General features: G+C 44.1%; 1 protein-coding gene across 1 annotated transcript in view; it reads right to left on the reverse strand.

Moving 5' to 3' along the window:
- The window catches only part of ltk (leukocyte receptor tyrosine kinase), a gene marked incomplete at both ends in the record, with an annotated part of 71,032 nt that overhangs the window by 28,375 nt on the left and 25,171 nt on the right, over positions 1–17,486 (reverse strand). The window contains 10 exons of the mRNA XM_083632984.1: positions 778–879; positions 4,072–4,166; positions 4,404–4,564; positions 4,946–5,046; positions 5,846–5,995; positions 7,476–7,610; positions 10,114–10,253; positions 15,193–15,421; positions 16,169–16,321; positions 17,138–17,236. Of these exons, the coding sequence (XP_083489110.1) occupies positions 778–879; positions 4,072–4,166; positions 4,404–4,564; positions 4,946–5,046; positions 5,846–5,995; positions 7,476–7,610; positions 10,114–10,253; positions 15,193–15,421; positions 16,169–16,321; positions 17,138–17,236 (1,365 nt within the window). The remainder of the gene's footprint in view (positions 1–777; positions 880–4,071; positions 4,167–4,403; positions 4,565–4,945; positions 5,047–5,845; positions 5,996–7,475; positions 7,611–10,113; positions 10,254–15,192; positions 15,422–16,168; positions 16,322–17,137; positions 17,237–17,486) is intronic.

Raw genomic sequence — 17,486 nt, forward strand, 5'->3', positions numbered from 1 at the left:
AGGGTTAGGGTAGGGAACACATACTGTAAGTCCTGTTACAGTAGGGTTAGGGTAGGGAACACATACTGTAAGTCCTGTTACAGTAGGGTTAGGGTGGGTAGGGAACACATACTGTAAGTCCTGTTACAGTAGGGTTAGGGTAGGGAACACATACTGTAAGTCCTGTTACAGTAGGGTTAGGGTAGGGAACACATACTGTAAGTCCTGTTACAGTAGGGTTAGGGTGGGTAGGGAACACATACTGTAAGTCATGTTACAGTAGTGAGCATTCTTCCATAACTCCAACATTTCCTTTTAGTTTTTCTGCTTTCTTTTCCTCTCCCTTCATCTTTTTCTCTGCGTAATTTATATGATTATTCAATTGTCTTAGTATAATTGTCAATTCTTCACCTACATGTACTCCAGAACCTGTAACCCTATGGGTGGGTGGGTGGGTGGGTGGGTGGGGTGCTAGGGATGGGAATTGGGAATTTAATTTGTCGACATAATGATGTCTAGGGCTTCTTTGTATTTGAGAAATGAATAGGTGTACTGAAGTCAAATATACGTTTTGTATTGTATTTTATATTCCTCAAGTGGGATGTAAACTTGGAAAATCAATTATATATGGTATATATATACGCACGCATGCACGCGCGCACACACGCACACACACCTACACACACACACACACACACACACGCACACACACACATACACAGTGTTCTGTTCAAGTGATACGGCAGATAAAAGGATGCTCTGGAAATTCTCCAGGTATCCACAGTGGCCGCACGGTACCTGAGGCCGAAGGCTCTGGGAGAGGGCTGAAGAAATCCTCCAAGTCCCCCATGGACTCCATGCTGTGGAAGAATCTGTGGCTGAGCAGCAGGGAGTTGAGATCTGAGAGAGACAGAGAGAGAGAGACAGAGAGACACAGACAGAGACAGAGAGAGATAGACAGAGAGACACAGACACAGACACAGACAGAGACAGAGAGACAGAGGGAGGAGAGAGAGAGACTCATCCATCATGCAGAAAGTAGACCCTACATTTCTTTGGATTTTGGGTTTGATTTATTGGGCATTCAAAGCAAATACAAATACAAATACAAATACAAATACAAATACACATCAAATATAAAAATACGTGATAAGAGGCACGGAGATCACAAGAGATGAATGCCTGGATAGCCCATGAAGTTGGTAAACACCTGCTTATTTTCAATGGGCCATAGAAACTTTTACAAAAAGGAAAATAGACTAGACAAGACAAGACCGTAGACTGAGTAGGATAAGGTGAGAGTTAAAGGAGACAAGTTTAAGATGTGTTATGGCTTACAGGAGGTCCAAACGAACATAAACCACAGCTCTGGGAGCCTGGAAGGACCCTAATATCGACTAGCAATTCTCGTTCCAGCTGGCGCCGAGTATCTGCGACATGACCGCCGCAGTCTGTCATCACTGTGCTTCTCTCCAGGCATTCAGACCCCCCCCCCCCAACTCACCCGCAACCACACACAAACAAAAACCCAAAGACAGACAGACTCCCATTTGTCAACCGATGCAGTGAAGAAGTTGATCAAATTTACTCTGTATGAGGTCTATACATTACATTACATTATGTCATTTTTTAGCAGACACTTTCATCCAAAGCGATTTACAATATCACATTTTGTCAAGAGTACAGAAATCAACTATGCAACAGTCACTGACAGCTAAGACCTTTGATGGACTAGAGTAACACGTTGTAGAATGTCATAAAGAGTAGTAGTAGTTTGAGATGGAATAAGTAAATTTTTCTTTAGTTTTTTTTTAGAAGAGGGAGAAAGATGTTCAAGAAGGGCCCAGGTGTAGCCTGAAAAGGTGAGTTTTTAGTTTCCGCCGAAAGATGTGCAGAGTATGGGCAGAGTACAGTATCACACTAGAATTCACCATGGTGGATGTATAGGGCAGAGCAATAAAAGACATATTGTAATGGTGCTGGCTCTGACTTTTTGGCACATGTTTTTATTGTCAGTTTGCGGCGCTGCCTCTGCAGCAGAGTATTCCCCATCGGTTAGCCTCCACTCACAACTAATCAAGGAAAGGCTGCATCAAGGCAGCAACAGGAGACCACTCCAGCTCCTAGCAAACAACAGCGCTTAGCGCTGTGTCAGTCCTCCGCATGTCATCCATAAGGGGTTTAGGGATTCTATGAAGCTGACGAATAATTGCAGTCTAATATGGTAGTCTTCAACTGTGGCATGCAAAAATCATGAGTGATGAGAAAACACAGCGCTGTATATCTGGAGCGCCGATCCTGAGCAGAATGCATCATTCATATAGTATAGTAGCTTATCTTGTAATGCCGTAGAATTGAACCATCAATTTGTCCTGGGTGCAACTGTTATGATAGCAATGATGAGGATGCAACTGATGTCTAAAATTAATCTCTTTGCTACTTCTTCCCTCTATTGAAAAGACAGAGTGGTTCCACACATATACAGAAGCTGCAGCCTGCCTAGAAGATTTTAAATAGCTTACAATGGGCAGCTTTGGACTGAGGCAGTCTAAAAGCTGAATAAAAGTCCTTAATGTCAAGAAGAACCTACAGGGAAAATTACAGCAAAGAGGCAGTGGTTTACAGTGATTGGTGAATCAGAATATAGCTGTTGTAAAACAGCTATATTCTAAGCACGTACAAGGGCTTAGAATGGCACGCCCCGCACACTGGAGCCCTGCACACTGGAGCCCTGCACACTGGAGCCCTGCACACTGGAGCCCTGCACACTGGAGCCCCGCACACTGGAGCCCCGCACACTGGAGCCCCGCACACTGGAGCCGTGCACACTGGAGCCGTGCACACTGGAGCCCTGCACACTGGAGCCCTGCACACTGGAGCCCTGCACACTGGAGCCTGTCAGTGAACCTCAGAGATCTCTGACTGTACCCAGAGAGGCAAGTTGAGGAATGAGAATTGGTACAACAAATGCAAATTGGTTGTATCCGTCCGATCCTAATACACCCATTCATTCCAGTCTGTGCTATCAAAATGGAAGTCATGGCATCATCAAAAGGTAGAGGGCTCTATTTTCCCCCTGGCCTTAAATTTGCGTTTATGGCTGGGCGCAGCGCTATTAGTGGGTGTGGTCACGCGCATTACCCACATTTTTCCTTGGCGCTAAAAGCCAGAGTGTGCGGCACTAACCATTTAACCACGCCTTTTTAAGCCTAGATTTATTCACAACTGTGGCCATTGGTGATCTCCAGTAAACCAATCACATTCTTCCCTTCCAAGCTCCGATCCACGGAGCGACTCCAGTCCGGTTGCAATCAGTCAGGCAGAGGAGCAAACAGATCAGACAGCTTGAAGAAATAACGGCATCTCGGCTCACATAAGTGGGCATCTGGTCATCTTCCAATTGCCAACCAGAGAGAATGTGAGATATGTTAAGTGGAGGCAGAGGGCTGAGGTGATCATTGTCTGGGTAAGAAAAGCCCTAGAAACAAAATCATGTAAGTCAGGAGGGGATCAGAAGATGACTGGGAAAGATGTGAAAGAGAGAGCGAGAGAGGGGGAGAGAGTGAGAGAGAGCGAGAGAGGGGGAGAGAGTGAGACAGAGACACAGAGAGAGAGGGAGTGAGAGAGAGTGCAAGTGAGTGAGAGAGAGAGAGAGAGAGAGAGAGAGAGAGAGGGAGAAGTCTGTATCAGACAAGCATGCAGACACAACTGAGAGTTGCTTTGGAAAGGCATGTCCGCAAAATAGGATAACGCCGTGGGTGCATCCCCGGCGCACTGAATAAGGCCTGGTTTTGAAAAGCATTAACCACAATATTAACGCACGTTGGGAAGATCGCTTTAGGCTGGTATTTAAGGCCGAAACGCCCATTCTGGCCTATTCTGGTACTGCGCCACGCCTCTTCAGCGTAAATCGCATTTCGGGGTGTAAAAACATGACGGTATCTTCCCGAGTGAGTAGTAGGCAGGCGTAAAGCGTGTTTTTTGTGTTTAAGGCCAGTTTAGCGGCTAAGGCCACTTTAAGGCCAGGGGGAAAATAGAGCCCAGAGTCTCTGTTACGGTCTCTAGTATCTCGTGATGTCATCAACACTTTACCTGTGTCAAAGCAGGCTGCCCCAACTGCAATGTCATCAAGAGCAATGTCAGCGTTGGAGCCTCTTCCCCACAGAGCCGTCACCTTGAGGTGGAACCTGGAGCAAAGCACAGATCTTTGCTTTAGGGACAAATTGCATCCAACTACTGAAGATGGTCCTTATGTGACAGGAAGCAGCAGTCCAATCATACAGTATGGGTACAAAAATAGCTTGTAGGAAAGAATAATTCACACAAAATTCCAGGTGCAAAAATCGATTTTCCTCTTTGTTCTCATCATCAGCCATTGTCCTCCTCATCATCATTACAATCACCACCCTTCCTCCTCCTCTTACTGATGATGAAGGCCGGCCAGCTGCAGGGTTACGTCCTGCCAGTTGTCTGTCCACTGACTGTTCTTCTCCCACACCAGAACAGAGGCGGTGGTTCCATTCTCCTCTATAGCCACCAGCACCGTCCCGTTAAACTCCCCAAACAGGTACAGAGAGAAACGCAGCTGTGTTGACACAAGCAATGTAAGATAAGGAAGAATTTGAAATAATCAACATTTGATTAACTGACTGACTGATTGATTGACTGTGATTGACTGATCCACTGCTAAACACGTATGAATCAAAACTTTATTAGAGACCCCGTGAGATTGCATATGTCCTGGATTTGATGCATTCAAAAGTCTAAACCAACAGAATATGAGTGAGGGAGAGAAAGGGAGGGGTAAAGAGGGGCAGGATTGTACAAAAAACGGATGGTTTTTATTAATTCAAAGTTTATATTTACAGCATGAGGTCACCATTAAAGAGACTGCGTTTAAAAGCAATGGGATTCCATTTCATGGGGACTTTAAGCAACTGTCTATCTAAGTAACTGGTTAACTGACCTGACAGGCATTGGTAGAGACAGGAGGAGGGAAAGAAGTGCTCTGGATGGACGCCTCCTGAAGGGAATAACTCTGTCTGACCCGCAGGAAGAGGAAGTGTCCTGTGGGTGAACAATACAGTATGTGACACAGCAGAAAGGGACATAGAGTGGGTGTCAACAAGAGAGTGGATGTCAGCATTAGGGGTGGGGGGGTGGGGGGGGGGGGGATGGTTGAGCCTCTTTAGTCCTATACTCACTGAAGCTATAAATTCAGAATATCAATTTAGTGCTTAAGGAATGTTGGACCAGAACCAGCAAGCCATAAAATATAAGCTCTGTCCACATTGGCTGGGAATCAGTTTAGTAACAGTAGCTTTAATATAAAGCCACTTTGAGCCGCTGCTTGATTAGCATTCAGATGTTCTGCAGCTGGATTCAAACCATCTAATGTTATATGAACTCTTCAAAGTCATGTCATTTCATATGGCACTAATCTCACAAGGCATTCCTGCTCTAATCCTTCAGGCATATCATTAACGTTCAGAAAATATAAATATCAACGCAAAGCCTGGCTTGGGACATAAAAGAAAATAATGGCTTTTGACACTCAGCAATGTGAGAATCGTGGAAAGTTTTTTTTTTTTTTTTTACATCCATCTCTAACACGGCCCAACAATTCTTCACAATGGCACTGTATGGAAAGAGGACACCCAAGACAATATATACTTATCAGGAAAACACAAGTCCAGTGATAAAATCAGGTTATGATGTCTGCATATGCTCGTTTTTGCACGTAAGTATTAAGCGCACACACACACACACACACACACACACACACACACACACACACACACACACACACACACACACACACACGCACACACGCACGCACGCACGCACACACACGCACACAAACAACCTGGTGTGCTCTGTAGCGTGATGCCCTGCGTGACTTCTCTCTCCGTCAGCTCGTCTCCGGCGACCCTCCTCCAGGCTGACGGCTGGCTGGACACGGACCAGCCGCACGCGTCACGCTCAAACGAGCAGTGTGCGCCCAACGGAAGAGCATCTGGGGGAGAGGGAGACTTCTACGTTATCATATCACACTGGTGGAAATATATAGAACATTTTGCTTGCTAAGGAGTCCATCTTTGCCGTTCTCCCAGTCTTTCTCCTCCAATCTGGAGACAATGGAGACAAAGAGAGAGGAAAAACCACCCCAACAACCCACTCAGGATTTAATAGCAGATATGGTATTTTACAGGCGGTTATAGCACAGAATTTACCAATGTTGCCACTCAAGATATTACACCTCCACTGTGGCCCGCCTCCATTCCCCCAGGGAGCCACAGTTCAAGGCCTGTAAATAGCTCTGAGTCCATTGATCCCATTACTGAGGGAAGCGGGACCAGCTAGTTCTCCGCCTGAGGTAATATTTTTCTTTGCACTGAATGATTGATGTTTTGAGAGAGAGGGAGGGAGAGAAAATTGAAGAGTACGGCTCGTCACATTTGAGCTCGCAAAGTGGATGGAAATGATAACCAGTGATTGACTGTCTTAAAAACACACACATTTTCTCCACTGTGTGTTTTCAAAGCTGGGCCTTTAAAACACGAATCAAGCCCTAAGGAATGCATTATTTTGTAATAAATCGTTAAACTATCTCAAGTTCGCACAATTTGACAGCATGATTTCAAGACGAATACTGTAAAAACAGGATATCAAATTCCTCAAAATACTGTCTAGGAATTTCTGGCTAATGAAATGGAAATGTAGCTGAGGAAAAGACCTTGGTGCAAGTCAAGCACAGAAGCTGCACTCAGCACATCAGGCTCCACAGTGTAAATGTCAATGACACAGTGACTCTCTCACACACAGTGTAGTGGAGGCACTTGGCTGCTTGGCTAATCTGGTGCCTCCAGTCAAGGGATTAACAATTGATCCTGGCCTTAAACTTTAATACCGCTAATGCTGCAGATGGAAGCCAGCCTGCCAGTAGCTCCACTTCCTGTCCTTGTGGACTGCAGTACACCTCTCCAGCCACAGTCACACAAACTAAAGCACTCACACTTACACTTCTACCTAATTGCTTTTTGTTCTTCTCACACGCTGTCTGTCACGGTCTCTCTAATGGTGCAAATTTATAGCGGGCCAAGTCAAATTTGAAATGGTTTCTTCGTTGTATGAGGGACACTTGGGTAAAAATTCGGTAGTCAACTTCAAAAGTGCATTTTCATGAACAGCATTATTAAGGATCAAATTTCATTTCTATGAATGGACTGGACTGTTGTATAGAATACTTTAAAATGCCCTTTAAAATGAATACCTCCCATTTACCCATTCCCACTCACATTCATATACCGACGGCAGCATTTAGGGGTTCAGTGTCTTGCTCAGGGACACACTGCTGGAGGAGCCAGCCTCAAAACGGGAACCTTCCGATTCCCAGGCGGCAGCTCTACCTCTTGAGCTTCTGCCGCCCCTAAAATCTAAATAAGAATCTCACCACAGATAGAGCCCTCGTCCTCTCCTAACAAACAGAATCTCACCACAGATAAAGCCTTCGTCCTCTCCTAACGGACAGTCGGTGTGAAAGTCACAGACTCGGCTCTGGTCGACGCAGCCTCCGCTCTCACAGTGGAAATCGTCTCCACACTCTGCGCTCGGCTCTGCATCCTGGGGTCCTGCATCACAGCAAACACACAGCAATTATTCAACATTTACACAACATTTATACACAACTACTACCATGCTGAACCAATAATTACAACACTGTTGTTAGATAATCTACTATCTTCACAGTCAATTAAGTTAGTTATTGATATTGATCATCTTACAAAGAAACTGAGGAGGCAAATCGTTTTTTGTACAGAAACAAATCCTGTTTTTCATCTCGTACCAGAAACAATCCCTATTGTCTGTCCTTGATTACGGACATGTTGTGTATGATGCATGCATGCCTCATCCAGCATCCTGAAGACGGTTGATGCCGTGTATCACAGCGCTCTGCGTTTCACGCCGCTGTCTTTTGTATGAAAAGGTGGGCTGGCCCTCCCTGACAGCTAGAAGAGAGCTACAGTACACTGTCTCTTATTTATTTACAACACTCTGATTGGACAGCTTCCTCTGTATTTGTCCTCACTTTTTATTCACATCAATAACACTAGTTATCACACACGCTCACGGTCTCACATTAGATTGTCTATCCCACGTGTGAGGTCTGAACAGGGACTGCATTCTCTTTCTATGCCCACGACAAATGGAACAGGCTCCAGGACACTTTCAAATTGGAGCAATTGATCTCTCTGGAGTCGTTTAGACTAGAGTACTCATAGAGGGTACGAGTGTTCGTGTTTTACCTAAAATGTTTTTATCATCTGTTCTTACTGTTTGTTCTTATCTTGTCTGTCTGTAAATTTGTAACTTTTATAGATGTTCTTCTGTAACAGGGTGCTCTTGTAAATGAGAGCTCGCTCTCAAGGGCCATCCCTGTATAAATAAAGGCAAAATAAAATAAAATAAAATAATAAAATAAAATATTTTTCTACATGGAATTACCACCTGTTTTCATACATTTTTTAAAAAGACAAAGAGTGAATATGAAAAAAGGGGGGGAGGGGACCCATAAAAAGCATCCATGCTGCTCACCTGGCGTAATCCAAGTCTCCACATTATTTACACCCTGTTTTTAGCTGAAATATAGCCTATGTGCAGCTGGAAGTGCTCGAATTCTTCCTCGAGCTCCTGGCAACAGTGCAGATTTGAGCTAAAAACAGGGTGTAACTTACATCAAGTCAACTTGGCATCTCAGGGCTTGTGGAGACTTGGATTACGCCAGGTGGGCAGAATGGAAGCATTTTATGTTTTTTTTCCTGTTGTTCACAACAGAAAATGCCCGTTCACACTCAACAGACAAAGACAGCTCTACTTGCCACTGACTGGTGGCAAGTACATCATACAACCCCACAACAAAAAATCCGAACTATCCCTTTAAGGTTATTTTGCAGTGTACTGTATACTCAAAGAGAAGCAATTTGAGACGTGCAATCTGATTGGACAAACTGTCTTTTAAATAGCAACTTCCACAGAATTACAGCACCTTTCACTGGCTACATTTACATGCATGGAGTAGGCTAACTCAGCTATTTGCCATATTCCAGTTAAGCTTTTTACATGAACCTTTGATACCTTGTGATAGAATATGTCTGTTGTCATCAATAAAGCAATTCACAGAAACTTCCTGTCCACCTGTGGTGTCCAGCTACCCCTCCCCCTTTGAATCCATAATAGGTTACTTCTAATACATGGGCAAGAAATAATGATCCTAGCTTGTGTGTGATCTTTGTGACTCTGCAGACAGGCTGTAATACTTTAGCCAAATTATTCATCAAAATGTACACACAATGGAATTGGGTTGTCTTGCAATGCATTGGAGAGCAGAGCAATGGAGAGGGGGCATAAAAAAGGAGCAGAGAATAGTAGGACAACATGTATTTGGAAGCTGAATAACTGCGTATGTATATGTATACTCTGTGTATGTAAACAAAGCCAGTGTTTCCTCTTGTATCATATAGCTGGCTTGTCCATCCTGTTTGGAATGGGCCATTCATTTATACTGGTTTCTGTGGTGAGTTTTAGTGCCATATTATGGTTTCGAAGAAATTTCCACATAATGTGAAAACACTCATGTCAAATGCTCTAAAACTGAATTGTGACAAAGAATGTTTTAATCCCATATGAAGGCGTGATCTGGGAACCAAACAAGGCCAGGAAACATTTGTTTCTCAGCATGTGTTGTGTGCCTTTTTTCCAGTCTTGGCTGAGCACATGCTGTGGGGTTTGGTTGGAAACCTGCAGACTCTCAGGCTGCAACAGCACAAGGTTGAGAACCCCTGGTCTGTACCAGATGTTGGACTCACCCAGTTCACAGTCTGAACCCCTAGTCTGTACCACATGTTGGACTCACCAGTTCACAGTCTGAACCCCTAGTCCGTACCCAGTTTTGCCAGATACAGCTAATGGTTTCCAGCCCAAAGACTGTGCGAAAAGTGCCAAACTGCAGACAAACCATGGGAATAAGTGGCTCTGCAAACCCGCCCAAGCCCATTCCCCCCCGCACAACGCATCCCAAACCAGCCTAATTAGGCAGAAAAACCGCACTGTTAATGTACCACATGTTGGACTCACCCTCTTCACAGTCTTGGAGCTCCAGAGAGTCCAGAGCCACAGTGGCTCCCTCCTCTCCCAGACAGGAGGTGTAGAGCAGCGTCACATGGAAGGGCTCGTCCACCTGGCCAATCACAGCCTCCAGGACCTCCCACTCAGCCCTTCATTAACCAATCACAGAGAAGAGTGCGTGTTTAAAGCCATTTGCCATATTGATCGCTTATAACCCTATTTAATTAGTCATTTAGCAATGGCTTGCCCTCCTTGACTTTCTCTCGGTACTTGGTGATACGTAGCAGCATATGTTATGCAAGCGACCCCTTGCATTCTGGGCCAGATGCACTGCTGAAGTCTATATCGTCGCTCCCTCGCCCTGCAAAGGGTCGATCTGGGAAAGTTCACATGAGTTATCTGAGTAATGAAACGGCACGTCAGGTGGCAGCAGGGATTCCCCCAAAGAGGGAAGAGTGCAAAGGGGGAGTCAGCGAGGGCTGGTTAAAATGACTAATGGAGCTTGTGTATTCAAAGGGCGCTATCATAGGAATTCAAAGTCAAAGGGCCCTATCTTCGTACAAGCGCTATTTGCTTGGTTTGCATGCCCTAACGCATGTCTTATGCTATCTTTCGCGTGTCTTATGCAAGTGTCAATTTGCGATACCATCCAGTTTTGCACCGGGGTCTGTGTGATAACGCAGCTGTGGGTGTGCCCCATGCCAAACCACACGTTTCCTCGCAAAATCCTTGCCTTATGCTATTGTCCGTATGCGCGCAATTCTTTGCACTAAGTCAAGACGTTTGAAAACCAGCTCTTAGCACAAAAAAATGTCCCGCTGCCCGTGAGCGCACCAGTATCGTTGCCTGCACCCAGGACACACGCACATCCACTCTAAAGGTTTCAACGGTCCTAAAAAAATCGAACTCGACCCAACCCAACCCCCAAACTACTAACCAGGAGGAAGGGAGAATAGAATAGAATAGTTTAGAATGGAATAGAATGAACACCTGTGAATAATTCTTGCCTTACGCTACGTTCACACAGGGCACCTACGCCTTGCCTTGCCTCAACCCACGTCTACGCCTACATACATGTTCAATAGTATGTTTAATTAGGTATACGCTATTTGCACCTAACAGAATGTTGTTTAATTATGTTTAAAGTATGTTCATGCCATTTGCACTATGGGCAGTGAATACGCCACTGTCTGTGGCGTGTCTTACTGCTTTATTGCATGTTGCCTCTTGTTTTTTATTTATATATCTTTTATTTTTTGCACTATGTTGTAACGGAGCCTACAGCACAAGAATTTCACACGTGATACTTGTACTACGGAGTGACAATAAAAATCTTGAATCTTGAATCTTGAATACCTTGAGCTGGGCGTTAACCTATTACACGTTTTTGTGATCACACCGCACGCCTATTGCACGCTGAACCTGGAGCCGAGTCACAAGCGCCTCTCCTCTCTCCCGACTGTATTTTTTCACGTGTGGTCCCGAATTATCATGGGTAGGTAAAATAAATCTGATATATTTAATGTTCTATTGATGCTGGATATGTATAACCAGGTCTGACTATAGTCGGACTTTTTAGAGAGGTAATCTTGCAAGAATATGTGCTGGCACAACAACATTGTCCATCTTGCTTCTTCGGTCGCTATTCTCTCTCCTGAAGATTTGTTTGCCGACAAAAAAACATATTCCCTTCCTACCGAGAAAATTGGGGGCATCAGAAAAAAAACTAACAGAAAAAACGCCCATTCAATGCTTTTGCGTGGAGCGCACAGGCATTTTGCGGTGCCCCCTTAAGAAGCAAACGCGTTTCCCAATTGCTTCTTAGCCTAAGATTATCTTTCGTTACGAAGGCATTCGTTTCCCAAAAGCTTCTTAGCGCTAAGAAGCTTCTTTGACCCTTCTTAAGGCTCCCGTAAGAAGCCAACGAAGCCAACGCGTTTCCCGATTGCTTCTTAGCCTAAAATTATCTTCCGTTAAGAAGGCTGCATTTCCCAAAAGCTTCTTAGCGCTAAGATGATCTTTCGTTAAGAAGGTTTTGTAAGAAGGGTCTGGGGCATTCTTAACACCTTCTTAATGACGAAACACTGGCAGATCCAGCCGCGTCAGGCAAAAGGAGATACTTGTGTCCATTGTTCCTCTTGTGTTTTTCCCTTTTTCCTTTCTTTCATGCACCCTTTAGTGTTTAAAATTGGGGAACACTTGAAAATCTCCCCTGTACTGTATGTATGGTTACTTGTGTTTTAAATGTTTTACCGTAGGCTATATTCCTCTAATCAGAATGGATTCCTTTTATAATAAGAATGTTGTGGATTTATATAGCACCTTTCACAGAACCCAAGGTCGCTTAAATTCTGTAGTGTTTCTCGCAATTTTGTTGTATGCTGTGTATATAAAGCAATTTGAACTGCAGTCCATGTCTGAAATAAATAATGTTTAATAGAAGAAGTTCTTGTTTAACATGACCACGATTAGGTTATTATACAACAGTGTTTCTCAACCACTGGGTCGTGGCCCACTGGTGGGCTCAGAGTGCCATCTAGTGGGCCGCAGAGGACCTCTCACATCTCACATTATAGCCTACGGTAAAACATTTAAAACACAAGTAACCATACATACAGGGGAGATTTTCAAGTGTTCCCCAATTTTAAACACTAAAGGGTGCATGAAAGAAAAGAAAAAGGGAAAAACACAAGAGGAACAATGGACACAAGTATCTCCTTTTGCCTGACGCGGCTGGATCTGCCAGTGTTTCGTCATTAAGAAGGTGTTAAGAATGCCCCAGACCCTTCTTACAAAAGCTTCTTAACGAAAGATCATCTTAGCGCTAAGAAGCTTTTGGGAAATGCAGCCTTCTTAACGGAAGATAATTTTAGACTAAGAAGCAATCGGGAAACGCGTTGGCTTCGTTGGCTTCTTACGTGAGCCTTAACTCATTGAGTGCCAGCCACTTTTGGAGAACGGACGCTCCCAGTGCCAGAGTTTCAGAGCGTTTTCAGTGATTTCTCGAGGCCCACAGAATATTGTGTGATATTACTATGTAAACACCGAACACGCACAAAGAACGAGCTGACTCTATTGTATCATCAGCAAAAAAAAGTTTATTGATACCATTTTCCGTTCTTTAGTTATGAGCCGGAGAAGATAGGTCGTTTTGAGCAAATACAGGCGTTTCAAATTAGAAGCTGAGTTATTCCGCCTTTTGTGAAATTAAGCATTTCAAGCACATTCACTGACTCTGAAGATAATATTTTCTGATGTAGTGACGTGGTGTAGTTGTGTGGTGCCTGCGTGCCCCACCCCCCTCTCCCCCCCCTCAGCTGCAAACTCCTCCCCACACTAACACACAGCCTAACACGCACCCAGTCTATTTTCGGAGCCTCCGTTTTTGTGCGCCGGCTCCCAGCGCGACACGGAAGAGCCAAACCGGACTGCTGAGAATGCTTTGGCCCTTCGGCGTCGGGTGCTGCTTTTCTGGCGGCTAATCGTGTGGAGAAACTATACAGCAGAGACAGAGGGGCTGAGTTGTGGGCGCGGATTGACTGCTGTTCGCAGCCAACGTTAACTCCAGACAGAGCAATCTATATGGCTCTGGCTGCAGCATGAGCGGTTTCTTTTTCATCACGGGGCTTTTTCCTGCTGTTTTCCGGACCTTTCTCTAATCTGGAGAGCACTGTTGCCACCTAATGAGTCCGTAAAATAGGTTATACACCTTCAATAGCTACAATATTTGTACAGGAGATGCCTGAGGCTTTGATCCACGTCCCACCGTCAAAAAACGCATTTGACGTCGATCGACGTCCTTGGCACTCTACGTCACTATTTACTTTGACGTCGATCGATGTCCTTGGCACTCAATGAGTTAAGAAGGGTCAAAGAAGATTCTTAGCGCTAAGAAGCTTTTGGGAAACGCATGTCTTCGTAACGAAAGATCATCTTAGGCTAAGAAGCAATTGGGAAACCCGTTTGCTTCTTAAGGGGGCCTTAAGAAGGGTTAAAGAAGCTTCTTGGGGCTAAGAAGCTTTTGGGAAACCCAGCCATTTACATTTTCTACCTTCTACCTTCTACATTCTACTTAATGGCACATTCACTAAGCCTAACCTCACCAATTAGAAAGCCACTTATCTGAGTCCATTTCTAAAAGGACTCACTACTTCAAATGTAGGCTACATTTAGGGGAATGGGGAAGTGATTTTTTATGGGGCCTAATAAGCAGTTGTATAAGTGCAGTATATGGAATTATAATTATAATACAGTGCAGGTATGGCTGTTACTTTTCAACCATTTCCCGGTGGAGGGGTGTGGGGCCAAAGCCTGAGCTCAATTTAGCGGTAGTTGCTTCTGCAAACAGTCTGTCCAACTGAAGCATCATGGCAGTCCCAACACACACAATACTACTGCAAATGCTCAACCGTTAGGAATGCAAAGCGATGTCAGTAGCGAGCCTTTACACAAGTTACAAGTTAGCCTGGGATGAATAAGAGTCTGAATAGATGGAACCATGCCGGTTTTTGTTTTTTTACTGTCTGTGGCTTCACTAAATCCTCTCGTAATGGAATTGCCCAGTCCATTACTGCACAGTCAGTAACAAAGGCCATGTACAACCTTATCGCATATGCCCATCCATCCTTCTTCTGTCCTAACCAATTATATATAAATTCATTTCCAGGGTCTGCATGCTTTTAGCTGCTCTAAAAATGGCTGTGCTTCGGCATGAGATCAATAGAATACCTTTCCCGAACAATAGATAGAATCCTAGTCTTCTGTTCCACATCATGCCACATGGCCTATCAGGTAAGATATATTTTCTTGCCATAACTTTGGTAGCCGACTGCAGAGGGAAAAGATTGTGTGCCCTTGCTGCGTCCTGAGGCCTGTGTCACCTTTCATTCAGTCACTGAATCTGAAGTTCACAGACTAAACCTCGACTTGACAACAAGCACTTCAATCAATCAGTGCAGACGGGAGGTTTTGAGATTGATGTTGCGTCAGGAAACTGGCATGTTGCGCAACATGAATAATAAATACATCAATAAATAAATGACTACTCTGTTGGGTATTTAGAGTAAAGCAGAGTATGTGTTGGCTGACCTGCCGCTATCTTGCCTCCTGTGGTTGAGGACCATAGAGTTGACGACTGAACCCGAGAGAAGTGGCTTGACCAGGAGGGTGAGGTCCCCCGCCAGCGGAGCGGCCGCGTACAGAGCCAGACGCAGGCGGCACAGCCCGCCGCTGCCTGGCAGCAACGGACTGCTCAAGCTGTACTCACAGCTCCCAGAAGCCTCTGCGGCAGGGGAAGAGCTCAGGAGCAGGAAGTGACCTGGGAGGAAAGAAAGAAATTGTCAATTTGACAGCGGCCTCGTAGCAGGCCCTCTAACTGAATACAGCTGGTAATTACATTTACTCAGCTTAGTGTAATTGAGTCGCTTTTCTTTGTAGGCTACTTGTACTGTTCTGAGTAAGTCGGTAATATTACTCTTACTTAAGTACGTTTTTAAAACGCATTCAAACCAGAGGACCCATTTCGGTATCTCCATAGAGATAGAAACCGCACCAATGTACAGTAAACTGGTCAATGTTGGAGCCAATCACAGTGAGAAGAGTAATCTGGCTTTAGTTTGTGGACCTTATTTTGTAATTTATCATTTTTTCAATTAAAAGAATCAAGAGTCAAATTTGAACTATTTATGCATGGATGACAATGTTCTCTTTCCTAAAAAGTAACTTTTACTCTGATTATTTTGAAACAAGCTTTTTACTTAAGTAGATTTTTCCAACAGTACGTTTACTTCTACTTAAGTAAAATATCCACACAGTACAGTAACAGTACTTGAGTACACTGGTGATCATTTGAATAATACTTGAACGCTGGAACAAATCTCAGAGTGGAACTCTTTAGCACACTTTCAGCTCTCAGTGGCGAAGCATGGATTGGAAAAGCTTTGCGTGTTTGTGCCAAACGGAAGACAGGAGATGGTTCAAGCAGTTTTCCAAAACTCTAAACTCCTCTCATAAAGAGCATAAGTGGATGAGCAGCAAGCTGCAGCACCAAGGCTGCCTCTCTTACCTTCAGAGTTTCCTACTGAGTGGTCGGTGACGGGCGTCATGCCGGCCTGGGCGCTCGCTCCAGGTTGCCGTGGCGACGCGACGCTCCAGTCACTTTGAGCGCTATGATTTGATAAAGTCCAGTGGCACAGTGATTCAAAATCACAGAAGGTAACTGCAAGAGGTACATGCAAATAGAGATTTGGCAGTTAAGCATAAGGTTGTAAAATGTTTCTGAGATGTTGTTAAAAAAAGAAAAATAACCAACAACATGAGAGAGTCCTCCATCCAAACTCAATCCAGATTGACTGTACAGTGTTTGATCGAGTAAATACTCCAAGATGTGGCACTTTTACAATTATTAGACTAAATCCCACATATTTTCAGAAGGGTCTGTAGAATAACAACAGAGTGCCATTGTTTGTCCTCTAAGCAAGAATTAAATAGTTTTACGGTTTGTAGAGTGGGGTTAAATGGGAAACCTGTCAGTTTTATAATAAATAAATAAAATCTTATAATATACTTGCTTATAATATACAGCACTGTACAATCAAGTGATCATTGTACAGTGTAAGTCTTCATCATATTTGTCCCAGAAAGATCCCCTATAAAAAGTGATGATTTAAATATGTTTAAGTAAAAAGTAATACAATCTTTAGTAATCATAGCCAACTTGACAACAAAACATTGGAGAGAGAAAAAAGGCACTTATGATTCCAAAAGAACAAAACAATGTTGAAGTGTTGAAGAAGGTGAAAGCAAAATGGAGAGGAAGCGGAGGGGGCAGCGGGTAGGAGGGAGAGAAAGATGAAAGGATGGACAGAGAGACAGAGGAGGAGGCATCATGTGATGGTTGGTTGAGCCAACACTGAAATGGAAATAATGCAACAGGAAACCCTCTGGGCATAAAGGACACAAATACCCCAGGCTGAGATGTGTAGAAAAGTATCATTCAATTATTCTTTTATTATAACACACTTCCTTTTCTTACTTTGGTTGTCATCCTCTGAGTCCAAATGTTGAGGAAACAGTTCATCTGTGAAGTCCTCCTCCAGAAATTCATCCAAAAGAGCGTGACTGGCTCTGCTAACTGAGGATCAGAGGGAGGGACAGACAGACAGACGGATGGACGGACAGACGGACGGACGGACAGACAGACAGACAGACAGACAGACAGACAGACAGACAGACAGACAGACAGACAGACAGAAACGGTTACCGGTACTTGTTTCTGTCTGACATAATAGACAAGCAGCTGGGATAACCACAGTCTAATAACTCATTAACTCAAATCAACTCTCAATAACTGTCAGTTATTGAGAGTTGATTTGAGTTAATGA

Source organism: Poromitra crassiceps, assembly GCF_964638095.1.
Source record: "Poromitra crassiceps genome assembly, chromosome: 3".
NCBI classification, from domain to species: domain Eukaryota; kingdom Metazoa; phylum Chordata; class Actinopteri; order Beryciformes; family Melamphaidae; genus Poromitra; species Poromitra crassiceps.